Source organism: Aethalodelphis obliquidens, unplaced genomic scaffold, assembly GCF_003676395.1.
Source record: "Aethalodelphis obliquidens isolate GAN/ISIS:26980383/991018 unplaced genomic scaffold, ASM367639v1 scaffold14, whole genome shotgun sequence".
Lineage (NCBI taxonomy): Eukaryota > Metazoa > Chordata > Mammalia > Artiodactyla > Delphinidae > Aethalodelphis > Aethalodelphis obliquidens.
This window is the reverse complement of record NW_020837958.1, coordinates 15423841-15437766: the sequence shown is the minus strand read 5'-3', so window position 1 is coordinate 15437766 and position 13926 is coordinate 15423841. Positions and strand designations below refer to the sequence as shown.

General features: G+C 36.1%; 1 protein-coding gene across 1 annotated transcript in view; it reads right to left on the bottom strand.

Annotated features, from left to right (window-relative positions):
• CCDC73 (coiled-coil domain containing 73) overlaps positions 1–13715 on the bottom strand; it is a 105036-nt gene extending 91321 nt beyond the window's left edge. Inside the window, exon 1 of the mRNA XM_027115104.1 lies at positions 13578–13715. Coding sequence (XP_026970905.1) covers positions 13578–13715 — 138 coding nt within the window. The remainder of the gene's footprint in view (positions 1–13577) is intronic.
• Positions 13716–13926: the final 211 nt, after the last annotated feature.

Here is a 13926-nt window from a genome sequence, read left to right as displayed (position 1 = left end):
ATAACAAAACTTTTCCCAGAAGCTTCCTAATCATATCTTCTGATATCTCATTGGCCATAACTAGGTCATATGCCCACTCCTAAACCAGTTGCTGGCTGGTGAAATGCATTGAACCTTCGTGAGAGGTTAGGACAGTCAGGATTTACCTAACTCATATTGGTGAGAGTTGGACCCTAAGACACAGTCAAGGTTCTTCCAGCATGGAATAAGGGACAGAATGTATACGAAACAAGGTATGCTATGTGATAAATAAAGTGAGGAGAGAACAGAAGCTCTCAAAGTAATATGTACCTACAGTCAAAACATTGAAAAAAGAAATAAGTGTATACACATTTTTGGGGGGAGGTGTGTAGAACATATAACATGCATATCTTCCCAAAGCAGGTGGATTGAAAATGTACAAGACACAGCTTTCTTCATGTGGGCCTGGTTATACACTTCTCTTTTATTTTTTTTTATTTGTTTTATTTTTAGCTGCATTGGGTCTTTGATTCTGCATGTGGGCTTTCTCTAGTTGTGGCGAGTGGGGGCTACTCTTCGTTGTGGTGCGTGGGCTTCTTATCACAATGGCTTCTCTTGTTGCAGAGCACTGGCTCTAGGTGTGCGGGCTTCAGCAGTTGTGGCACGCGAGCTTCAGTGGCTGTGGCTCACAGACTCTAGAGCACAGGCTCAGTAGTTGTGGCGCACGGGCTTAATTGCTCTGCGGCACGTGGGATCTTCCGGGACCAAGGCTCGAACCCATGTCCCCTGCATTGGCAGGTGGATTCTTAACCACTGCACCATCAGGGAAGCCCTACACTTCTCTTTCAGTGGCTACAGGGGATTCTCAGATCTTACTATGATTTAGATATTGTTCTAAGCACTTTTTATATATTAATTTAACCTTACGTATAATTTTATGCGTTACTTGTATTCTTGTTACTGCCATTTTATAAATGAGGAAACTGGGTTATCAGCAAGAGGATAAGTAACTTGCCTAAAGTCATATAGCAGGTAAACAGCAGAGCAAGTATTTGAACCTAGATGATCTGTCTCCAGAGTCTCTTAAACATGCCATTATATCACCTTTAAGAAACTGTGGGTTGTGTAGGACAGTATGAATTGCTATAATATACTCCTTTCCTTCAAAAACTTCAGAATTTAATCTTCATATCCCATTAAAGTTAGAAAACCATTCAAAATCACACTACCTATTTTAAATATACAAGTACATTCTGATTATTTGGTTGAACACTTCAAAATAAGAAATATTTGTTGAAAGGAAAGGCAAAAAACTTTTAAATTGTTATGGATATTCTAATATTAATATTTTTCTATTTGAGAAGTCTTTGTAATAGATTAAGTTGACTAACATGAAAACAGTAGTTTAAATACGAATTAGGTAAGAGATTTTTATTTAAATGTGAACTTTTAGGCTATGCCATGCATATTAGAGATATTTATCTTGGATATTTTGTAGATAATCAAACCAAGAAACTCTCGGAAAGAGAGATTAGTATTGTATTAGACAACATGAGGAACTGAATTGGGCAATTTCGTAGGAGGTGGATTATGAGTTTGAAAAGGAGAATAAAAGTACCCAGTAACAGTTTTGGCTGCTTGGACAAGTGCCTGGTTTATGTACTATGTCCCTAAATCTGTTCAGGGTCAAGAATTGAAGAGGCCTGACCAATACACAGCCCATCTTGTAAAACTACAGCCTGAAGCAAGTACTTCAAAAAAAGCATGGCACTTTCTAAAGGTTATAAAGAGTAAATAAACCATCAAATTACTCCTCTTTTATTGTTTTTATAAAAACACTTAAATCCTTGTAGTCCTAAGGCAGCTAATAAAAAATAAACACTTTTAAGGTTCTATCTTGTATACTTTATTGAAGTTACACATGGGATTTTCTTACCAAATTTAATATATATTTTCTCATTGACAATTTAATAAGAATTTTTATTAATAACTTTTGAAAGCTGCTTGAAGAATGAATAAAAAAGTTCAAATAAAATGTAAATAATAATTTTTAATAAAAAGCATGAAGTTAAATCAAAATCCTAATATAGTAGATGCCTATTATAATGTTATCTTTCAGCAATGTGGATAATACCCATTTTATCAGTTTTCTATGCAGTATAAAGATACAGATTCTACAAATCATTATAATTACAAAGGGGTATGATTTCACTCATAGCATAACTAATTTTATAGGGCATTAAAATGCTGCTTAATGTTATTTACCACATATTATACCAATAATTACCCAGTTTCCTTCACAATTTCCCTAGCAAATCATTGTGGGTTTTTTTGTTGTGTTTTGTTTTGGCTGCGCCCCGCCAAAAGGTCAAAACACCAAAAATGAAGAGAAAAAAAGAGACAATAGAAATGGATCTACAAGGGGTCCAGATATTGGCGTTTATAGACACAGACTTGAAGTAGATAAAACTAATATGCTCAAGAAATTATATGATAAAATCAATTTCAGCAGAGGAATGAAAGTTATAAAAGTAAAACCAAATGAAAATATTAGGACTGAAAATTTAAGAAGTGAAATTAAGAACTCAATAGATTGACTTAATCATCAGATTAGGTAAACTGAAGAGAAAATTCATTAACTGAAAGAACAAAAAAAAATAACCAGACTGAAACATGGACAGAAAAAGAAAAAGAAGGAAAATATAGACAAAAAATCAATAATTATATAGAAGATTTGAACAAGACTGACAAAGTTGACCAAATTCACAGTCATAGTATACTGCACCCAAGAAATACAGAATACATATTATTTTCAAGTTCATCTATGTTGGAATATTTACCAAACTTGATTATATGCTTGGCTAGAAAGAAAAGCTCCAAAAATATTAAGTGATTGAAATTATATAGTGCTTATAATCTGACATAGTAAAATTATGCTAAAATTCAATTTTTAAAAGTTAATAAAAAGTAAAATTAAAAAAAGTAAAATAAAACTCCCAAATATTTATAAATGAAGTAGTACACGTCTAAATAACACATGGGTCAAAGAATAAATTACAATGAAAATTAGAAAGTGGGCTTCCCTGGTGGCGCAGTGGTTGAGAGTCTGCCTGCCAATGCAGGGGACACGGGTTTGTGCCCCGGTCCGGGAAGATCCCACATGCCGCGGAGTGGCTGGGCCCGTGAGCCATGGCCGCTGAGCCTGCGCGTCCGGAGCCTGTGCTCCGCAACGGGAGATGCCACAACAGTGAGAGGCCCGTGTACCGCAAACAAAAACAAAAACAAAAACAAAATTAGAAAGTAATTTGAACTGAATGATAATGAAGATAAAATCTACATAAATTTGTAGAATCCAGCTAAAGGCATGCTAAGAGAAAAGTTTAGAGCCTTAAATACTGTATATTAGAAAAGAAAAAAAGGTTAAAATTAATCAACTAAATACCATCTTCAAAAGTTCAAGACAAAAAACCAACAAATTAAAGTAAGGAAATAATAAAGATAAGAGCAGATAGTAATAAAACATAAAACAAATATGCAAGAGAATCATCAAAGTCAAAATTTAATTCCTTAAAAAGACTAACATAATTGATAGAAAGACTGATCCAAAATTCCTACTCATTCATATCTTTGCATGAGTTACTTCTTCCATGAAGCTTACCTCACTCCCCTTAGTAAAGTTAGGCATTTCCTTAGCCACACTCTCACAGTATATTCTGCACTCCTTTATTATTACATGGTATTATAATCTCTAAAACCTGTCACAGTAAGTGCTCAGGAAACATTAAGTGAATGACCAAATATAGTCTTGCTTACTTAATTAATATCTCTCAAAAATAAAAAAAAGAATCACATTAATTTGTACTACAGTATTTCTTGAATTTTCACTGTTTCAAAGTTCTAATTTCTTTTTACAAACTTTTTAATCTGAAATAATTTTAGATTTACAGAAGACTTGTGTAAAGATACTAGAGTTTTTGTATACCCTTTACCCAGCTTCCCTAATGTTGAAATCTTACATAAGTAGGATATACTTATCAAGGTTAAGAAAGTAACATGGTAACAATATTATTGATTACACTGCAAAGTTTACATATTTCACTAGTTTTTCCACCAATATCTGTTCCAGAACACAATATGGGATACCATGTTACATTTAATCATGTCTCCTTAGACTCCTCCAATCTGTGAGAATTTCTCAGCCTTCCTGTTTTTCATGACCTTGATACTTTAGACAAGCATTGTTGAGGTATCTTGCAGAATATTCCACATATGGGGTTTGTCTGATATTTTCTCACGATTACACTATGTTTCGGGGAAGAATACCACAGAGGTAAAGATCCCTTCTCATCACATCATATCATGAGTACTTCATATTCACATGAATTATTGATACAATACAAATTCTTTCTGGGGATCTTAACCTTAATCACTTAGTTAAGGTGGTATCTGCCAGGTTTCTCCACAGTAAACTGTATTTTTAAAAACATACTGTGCTTTAAAAAAAACACAGTATTTTTCCCTTTATATTTTCTGTCTGTTAGAACTTAGTCCACAATCAAGGCAAGGGAAATTAAGCTCCCCTTCCTAGAGGGAGGAGTATCAAACAATATGTAAACATGTATAAAACCGCCACAGTAACTTATTAAATAATTTGGGGAAGATATTGTGTGACTATGCAATTATTGTTTCTCCTTAAAGTTTCATCCACTAATTTTAGCATTCATCAGTGGATCTTCCCTGCAGGAATTATTACTGTGATGTTCTAAGGGTGGTTTCTACTTCTCTGCGTCCTCCTACATTTATTAATTGGAATTAAAGATTTTTCCCAAACAACAGCCAGCTCTACCCACCACCAGTCGCTCCATTCAGGAAACTTGCACAAGCCTCTTAGATAGCCTCATCCAACAGAGGGCAGACGGCAGAAGCAAGAACTACAATCCTGCAGCCTGTGGAACAAAAACCACATTCACAGAAAGGTAGACAAGATGAAACGCAGAGGGCTATGTACCAGATGAAGGAACAAGATAAAACCCCAGAAAAACAACTAAATGAAGTGGAGATAGGCAACCTTCCAGAGAAAGAACTCAGAATAATGATAGTGAAGATGATCCAGGACCTCGGAAAAAGAATGGAAGCAAAGAACAAGAAGATGCAAGAAATGTTTAACAAAGACCTAGAAGAATTAAAGAACAAACAAACAGATGAACAATACAATAACTGAAATGAAAATTATACTAGAAGGAATCAATAGCAGAATAACTGAGGCAAAAGAATGGATAAGTGGGGACTTCCCTGGTGGTGCAGTGGTTAAGAATCTGCCTGCCAATGCAGGGGACACAGGTTTGTGCCCTGATCTGGGAAGATCCCACATGCCACGGAGCAACTGAGCCCGTGTGCCACAACTACAGAGCCCGCATGCCTAGAGCCCACGCTCCACAACAAGAGAAGCCACTGCAATGAGAAGCCTGCACACTGCAACGAAGAGTAGCCCTTGCTCACTGCACCTAGAGAAAGCCCGTGTGCAGCAACAAAAACCCAATGGAGCCAAAAATAAAATAAATAAACTTATTTTAAAAAAAAAGAATGGATAAGTGACCTGGGAGACAGAATGGTGGAACTCACTGCTGTGGAACAGAATAAAGAAAAAAGAACGAAAAGAAATGAAGACAGCCTAAGAGACCTCTGGAACAACGTTAAACGCAACAACATTTGCATTATAGGGGTCCCAGAAGGAGAAGAGAGAGAGAAAGGACCCGAGAAAATATTTGAAGATTATAGTTGAAAACTTCCCTAACATGGGAAAAGAAATAGCCACCCAAGTCCAGGAAGTACAGAGAGTCCCATACAGGATAAACCCAAGGAGAAACATGCTGAGACACACAGTAATCAAATTGGCAAAAATTAAAGACAAAGAAAAATTATTGAAAGCAGCAAGGGAAAAACGACAAATAAATACAAGGGAACTCCATTAGGAAAACAGCTGATTTCTCAGCAGAAACACTACAAGCCACAAGGGACTGGCATGATATACTTAAAGTGATGTAAAGGGAAGAACCTAAAACCAAGATTACTCTACCCAGCAAGGATCTCATTCAGATTCAATGGAGAAATCAAAAGCTTTACAGACAAGCAAAAGCTAAGAGAATTCAGCACCACCAAACCAGCTCTACAACAAATGCTAAAGGAACTTCTCTGAGTGGGAAACACAAGAGAAGAAAAGGATCTACAAAAACAAACCCAAAAAATCAAGAAATTGGTCATAGGAACATACATATCTATAACTACATTAAACGTGAATGGATTAAATGCTCCAACCAAAAGACACAGGCTTGCTGAATGGATACAAAAACAAGACCCATATATATGCTGTCTACAGGAGACCCACTTCAGACCTAGGGACACATACAGACTGAAAGTGAGGGGATGGAAAAAGATATTCCATGCAAATGGAAATCAAAAGAAAGCTGGAGTAGCAATACTCGTATCAGATAAAATAGACTTTAAAATAAAGAGACTTACAAGAGACAAGGAAGGACATTACATAATGATCAAGGGATCAATCCAGGAAGAAAATATAACAATTATAAATATATATGCACCCAACATAGGAGCACCTCAATACTTAAGGCAACTGCTAACAGCTATAAAAGAGGAAATTGACAGCAACACAATAATACTGGGAGACTTTAACACCTCGCTTACACCAATGGACAGATCATCCAAACAGAAAATTAATAAGGGAACAGAAGCTTTAAATGACATAATAGACCAGATAGATCTATTTGATATTTATAGGACATTCCAGTCAAAAACAGCAGATTACACTTTCTTCTCAAGTGCACACAGAACATTCTCCAGGATAGATCACATCTTCGGTCACAAATCAAGCCTCAGTAAATTGAAGAAAATTGAAATCATATCAAGCATCTTTTCTGACCACAACGGTATGAGATTAGAAATCAATTACAGGGAGAAAAACGTAAAAAACACAAACACATGGAGGCTAAACAATACATTACTAAATAACCAAGAGATCACTGAAGAAATCAAAGAGGAAATCAAAAAATACCTAGAGACAAATGACAATGAAGACACGATGATCCAAAACCTATCGAATGCAGCAAAAGCAGTTCTAAAAGGGAAGTTTATAGCTATACAAGCCTACCTCAAGAAACAAGAAAAATCTCAAATAAACAATCTAAGCTCACACTTAAAGGAACTAGAGAAATAAGAACAAACAAAACCCAAAGTTAGCAGAAGGAAAGAAATCATAAAGATCATAGCAGAAATAAATGAAATAGAAACAAAGAAAACAATAGCAAAGATCAATAAAACTAAAAGCTGGTTCTTTGAGAAGATAAACAGAATTAATAAGCCATTAGCCAGACTCATCACAAAAAAGAGGGAGAGGACTCAAATCAATAAAATTAGAAATGAAAAAGGAGAAGTTACAACAGACACCGTAGAAATACAAAGCATCCTAAGAGACTACTACAAGCAACTCTATGCCAATATAATGGACAACCTAGAAGAAATGGACAAATTCTTGGAAAGGTACAACCTCCCAAGACTGAACCAGGAAGAAATAGAAAATATGAACAGACCAATTACCAGTAATGAAATTGAATCAGTAATGTAAAAACTCCCAACAAACAAAAGTCCAGAACCAGATGGCCTCACAGGCAAATTCTACCGAACATTTATACAAGAGTTAACGCCTATCCTTCTGAAACTATTCCAAAAAATTGCAGAGGAAGGAACATTTCCAAACTCATTCTATGAGGCCACCATCACCCTGATATCAAAATCAGACAAAGATACCACACAAAAAAGAAAATTACAGGCCAATATCACTGATGAACATAGATGTAAAACTCCTCAACAAAATACGACCAAATCGAAGCCAACAGTACATTAAAAGGATCATACACCATGATCAAGTGGGATTTATCCCAGGGATGCAAGGATTCTTCAATATCCACAAATCAATCAGTGTGATACACCACATTAACAAATTGAAGAACAAAAACCATATGATCATCTCAATAGATGCAGAAAAAGCTTTTGACAAAATTCAACACCCATGTATGAAAAAAACTCTCCAGAAAGTGGGCACAGAGGGAACCTACCTAAACATAATAAAGGCTATATATGACAAACCCACAGCTAACATCATACTTAATGGTGAAAAGCTGAAAGCATTTCCTCTAAGATCAGTAACAAGACAAGGATGTTCACGCTCGCCACTTTTATTCAACAGTTTTGGAAGTATTAGCCACAGCAATCAAAGAAGAAAAAGAAATAAAAGGGATCCAAATTGGAATAAAGAAGTAAAACTGCCACTGGTTGCAGATAACATGATACTATACATAGAAAATCCTAAAGACACTACCAGAAAACTACTAGAGCTCATCAATGAATTTGGTAAAGTTGCAGGGTAAAAAGTTAATAGACAGAAATCTGCTGCATTTCTATACACTAACAACAAAAGGTTAAAAAGGGAAATTGAGGAAACAATCCCATTTACCATAGCATCAAAAAGAATAAAATACAGGGACTTCCTTGGTGGTCCAGTGGTTAAGAATCCACCTTCCAATGCAGGGGATACAGGTTTGATCCCTGGTTGGTGAACTAAGATCCCACATGCTGCAGGGCAACTAAGCCTGCATGCCGCAACTACTGAGCATGTGTGTTCTAGAGCCCATGCACCACAACTAGAGAGTCCACGTGCTACAACTACTAAGCCCACATGCCACAACTACAGAGAAGACCATGCACCACAACAAAGAGCCTGTGAACTGCAACAAAAGATCCTGCATGCTGCAATGAGGATCCCACGTGCCGCAACTAAGACCCAATGCAGCCAAATAAATAAAATAAATTTTTTTAAAAATATAAAATACCTAGGAAAAAACCAACCCAAGGAGACAAAAAACCTGTACTCCGAAAACTATAAGACACTGATGAAAGAAATCAAAGATGACACAGATGGGAAGATATACCATGTTCTTTGATTGGAAGAATCAATATTGTCAAAATGACTGTACAACACAAGGCAATCTACAGATTCAATGCAATCCCTATCAAATTACCAATGGCATTTTTCACAGAACTAGAACAAAAAAATTTTAAAGTTGTATGGAAACACAAAACCCCCGAATAGCCAAAGCAATCTTGAGAAAGAAAAACAGAGCTGGAGGAACTAGGATCCCTGACTTCAGACTATACTATAAAGCTATAGTCATCAAAACAGTACGGTACTGGCACAAAACCAGAAATATAAATCAATGGAACAGGAGAGAAAGACCAGAAGTGAACCCATGCACCTATGGTAAATTTACCTACAACAAAGGAGGAAAAATATACAATGCAAAAAAGACAGTCACTTCAATAAGTGGTGCTGGGAAAACTGGACAGCTACATGTAAAAGAATGAAATTAGAACACTCCCTAACACCATACACAAAAACAAACTCAAAATCGATTAAATACCTAAACGTAAAACGGGGTACTAGAAAACTTCTAGAGGAAAACATAGGCAGGACAGTCTTTGACATAAATTTCAGCAACATCTTTTTGGATCTGTCTCCTAGAGTAAAGGAAATAAAAACAAAAATAAACAAATGGGATCTAATTAAACTTAAAAGCTTTTGCACAACAAAAAAATCCATAAACAAAACAAAAAAAAGCTACAGAAGGGAAGAAAATATTTGCAAATGATGCAACTGATAAGGGATTAATCTCCAAAATACATAAACAGCTCATACAGCTCAATATCAAAAACAAACAAACAACCCAGTCAAAAACTGGGTAGAAGATCTAAATAGACATTTCTCCAGAGAAGACATACAGATGGCCACAAGGCACATGAAAAGATGTTTAACATCCCTAATTATTAGAGAAATGCAAATCAAAAACTACAATGAGGTATCACCTCACACCAGTCAGAATAGCCATCATCAAAAATTCTACAAATAATAAATGCTGGAGAGGGTGTGGAGAAAAGGAAATCCTCCTACACTGTTGGTAGGACTGTAAATTGTTACAGCCACTATGGAGAACAGTATGGAGGTTACTTAAAAAACTAAAAATAGAGCTACCCTATGATTCTGCAATCCCACTCCTGGGCATATATCTGGAGAAAGCCATAATTCAAAAAGATAAATGTACCTCAGTGTTCATTGCAGCACTATTTACAATGGCCAAGACATGGAAGCAACTTAAATGTCCATCAACAGATGAATGGATAAAGAAGATGTGATATAGATATCAATATATAGATATACACACAATGGAATATTACTCAGCCATAAAAAAGAATGAAATAATGCCATTTGCAGCAACATGGATGGACCCAGAGATTATCATACTAAGCAAAGTAAGTCAGTCAGAGAAAGACAAATATCAGATGATATCAGTTACATATGGAATCTTAAAAAAATCATACTTACAAAACAGAAACAGACTCACAGACATAGAAAACAAATTTATGGTTACCAAAGGGGAAAGGTAGTGGGGAGGGATAAATTAGGAATTTGGGAGTAACATATACACACTACTGTATATAAAATAGATAACCAACAAGGACCTACTGTGTACCACAGGGAACTATACTCAATATTTTGTAATAACCTATGTGGGAAAAGAATCTGAAAAAGAATACACACACACACACACACACACACACACACACACACATATACACTTACGCACATACATATATATATATATACATACACACACCTATAACTGAATCACTTTGCTGTACACCTGAACCTAACACACACTGTAAATCAACTATACTTCAATAAAAAAATAAATTAAAAAAGAAACAAATCTAAAATATTCGTACTGAGCTAAAACCAAGGTGTTGGATGGGCTGTACACCTTCATGAAGTCTCTGTGGGGGAACTCCTTGCCTCTTCCAGCTTCCACCTGCACACTTTGACTTGTGGCTTCTACCCTCCATCTTCAAAGCCAGCAGTATAACATCTTCAAATCTCTTTGACCACACCCTCTACTTCTGACATCACATCTTTTGCTCTGATTCTGATTATCCTGCTTTCCTCTTATAAGAACGCTTGTGAACAAATTAGGCCCATCTGAATAATTCAGCATAATCCCTCCATTTCAAAATATATAACTTTATCACATCTGTAAAGTCCCTTTTGCCATGTTAGGTAACATATTTACAGGTTTTGAGAGTTAGAATGTGGACATCATTGGGGTGGCCATTATTCTCCCTATCTTAGTGGGTATATGGGTGTTCACTGTGAAATTCTTTCAACTATTATGCATTTTTGAAATTTTCCTATTAAAATATGGATGAAAAATAAAATCCAGCAATATGGATAAAGTGTTGCCATTATGGTAAATGTGAAAATCATAACTGTCATTTTCCAATGAAAGGAGGAATTTCCCCCCTTTCAAGAATAAAGTTCTCCTTTCAGTGGGGAATCTTATTAAAAGTAGTATACATTCGGGACTTCCCTGGTGGTCCAGTGGTTAAGAATCCACCTTCCAGTGCAGGGGACATGGGTTTGATCCGTGGTTGGGGAACTAAGATCTCACATGCCAAGGGGCAACTAAGCCCATGCACTGCAGCTACTAAGCATGTGAGCCACAACTAGAGAGCCCTGTGTGCCACAACTACAGAGCGCATGCACTCTGGAGCCCATGCACCACAACTAGGGAGAAGTCCAAGTGCCGCAATAAAGAGCCCATGCACCACAACGAAAGATCCCACATGCCACGACAAAGATCCCTCATGCTGCAACTAAGATCCGATGCAGCCAAAAATAAAAATTAAATAAATAAATAAATATTAAGAAAATGTAGTACACATTCCTGCACTTGATTACTAAAAACCGCTGTTCCTACTGTTACCCTGAAATTTTTCAGATTTTTTTTTTTTTTTTTTTTTGCGGTACGCGGGCCGTGATCTCACTGTTGTGGCCTCTCCCATTGCAGAGCACAGGCTCCGGACACGCAGGCTCAGCGGCCATGGCTCACGGGCCTAGCTGCTCTGTGGCATGTGGGATCTTCCCGGACTGGGGCATGAACCCGTGTCCCCTGCATCGGCAGGCGGACTCTCAACCACTGCGCCACCAGGGAAGCCCTCAGAAGATTTTTAAGGGAAGCTTATTTTTCATGGAAGAAATATAAACAGACAAAAATATAATGTTTAAAACAGAATAAAACAGAATATAAAGCTTTAAATAGTTACCTAAACTTGCTTTACTTAGAAAAGATAACATCTTAAGCTAATTTTATAACAGTAGTTATTTTCAATGCTTATCTAAGATACCTTTTTTAGCGGGATTTCTTCTTTGTTTAATAGAGTTTTGTGATACTGATAGTAAGTAGCTTTATTTTTATTTATTTATTTAAAGTAGAGGGAAGGAATATTTATTTATTTATTTATTTATTTATTTATTTATTTATTTATTTATTTTTGGCTGTGTTGGGTCTTCGTTTTGTGTGAGGGCTTTCTCTAGTTGCGGCAAGCGGGGGCCACTCTTCATCGCAGTGTGCGGGCCTTTCTCTGTCGCGGCCTCTCTTGTTGTGGGGCACAGGCTCCAGACGTGCAGGCTCAGTAGTTGTGGCTCACAGGCCTAGTTGCTCCGCGGCATGTGGGATCTTCCCAGACCAGGGCTCGAACCCGCGTCCCCTGCATTGGCAGGCAGATTCTCAACCACTGCGCCACCAGGGAAGCCCGTAAGTAGCTTTATACATGATGAACATTGTGGTAATTAAATTTTCTTATTATGACAACAAATCTCAATATTTTTAAATCCTAGAACAGGGTTCATATAATAAAAATGTTGCTTCAGATCTCTTTTTCTCTCACTTATACCTTATTTTCAGGAAGTTAGCAAATTCTATTGATTCTCCTTTCTGTCTCTTTTGTTCTATCTTCAGTTACACATAAGTCCTAGTGACCACATCCCTAGATCATTATTACAGTGTTTTAGAGTTTATTTTCTTCTTTTCAGAATCTTACTAACTCCAACCTATCTAATAGAGAGCTGACAACATGCTCTGCAAATTCAGACCCACAGAATCTCAGAAATGAAATGCTTTTAAGGGTTTTTGTCCAATACAGATCTCCTGCTAAAACCAAACATCTTTTACAATTTTATACTAGATATCTCCTTTCTAAAAATCTCAAGGTTATCACTTCCAAAAATAAGGATATTTTATTATTTGAACTCAGAATACTTACTACATACACTTATTCTGTCACTTAATCCTGTTACTTGTTTCATATTTAATCATTTCGTTGGCACCCATTTTACAGCCGTAACAAAACTATAATCTCCTGAAAGAGCAGTTCTTTTTTTAATCAGCCATAGTATCCAACTGTAATGCTATCTATGAATTCCAAGGCACTCAGTACTAGCTGACTTACCAAATCTCTGTTTTATTTTTCACTTTAGTTTATAACTTCTTCTTTTCCATCTCCTGATGTTGACTAAATCTGACCTTTTCTCTTTTACTCTGTTATCTGGACTGTATTTCTTCTTTCTAAATAAGAGGTTATTTCATTGCCTTTTTTTTCCCTTAAGACAAAATAAAGTTCTCTGATTTAAAAAAGCATTTTAAAAAGAAACTTACCCTTCTCATACGTAATTCTTCTAATGCTTCCAGTAAACTTGTTTTGAAATCTAATAGCTGAATAGAAAACAATGTCTCTGAAGAACTTTGAAGAGTGAAGACAGATGATGCTAACTCAGTCTTAAAATCATTCTCCATATTAACATTTATTTCCTGTAATATAAAAAGGTTTTTTTTTCTTTTGCAATTCAATTTATCTGCTCTTTTACAACTTATATTTCCAAAGGCTTTACAATGTCACATTTTCTTGTTTTTTGATACAATGCTTTAATAGTTCAATCAAGAGAGATATCATATGATGTAATATTTAGCTCTTCCTTGAAGCTGGAACTCAGCAATTTATTTCCTA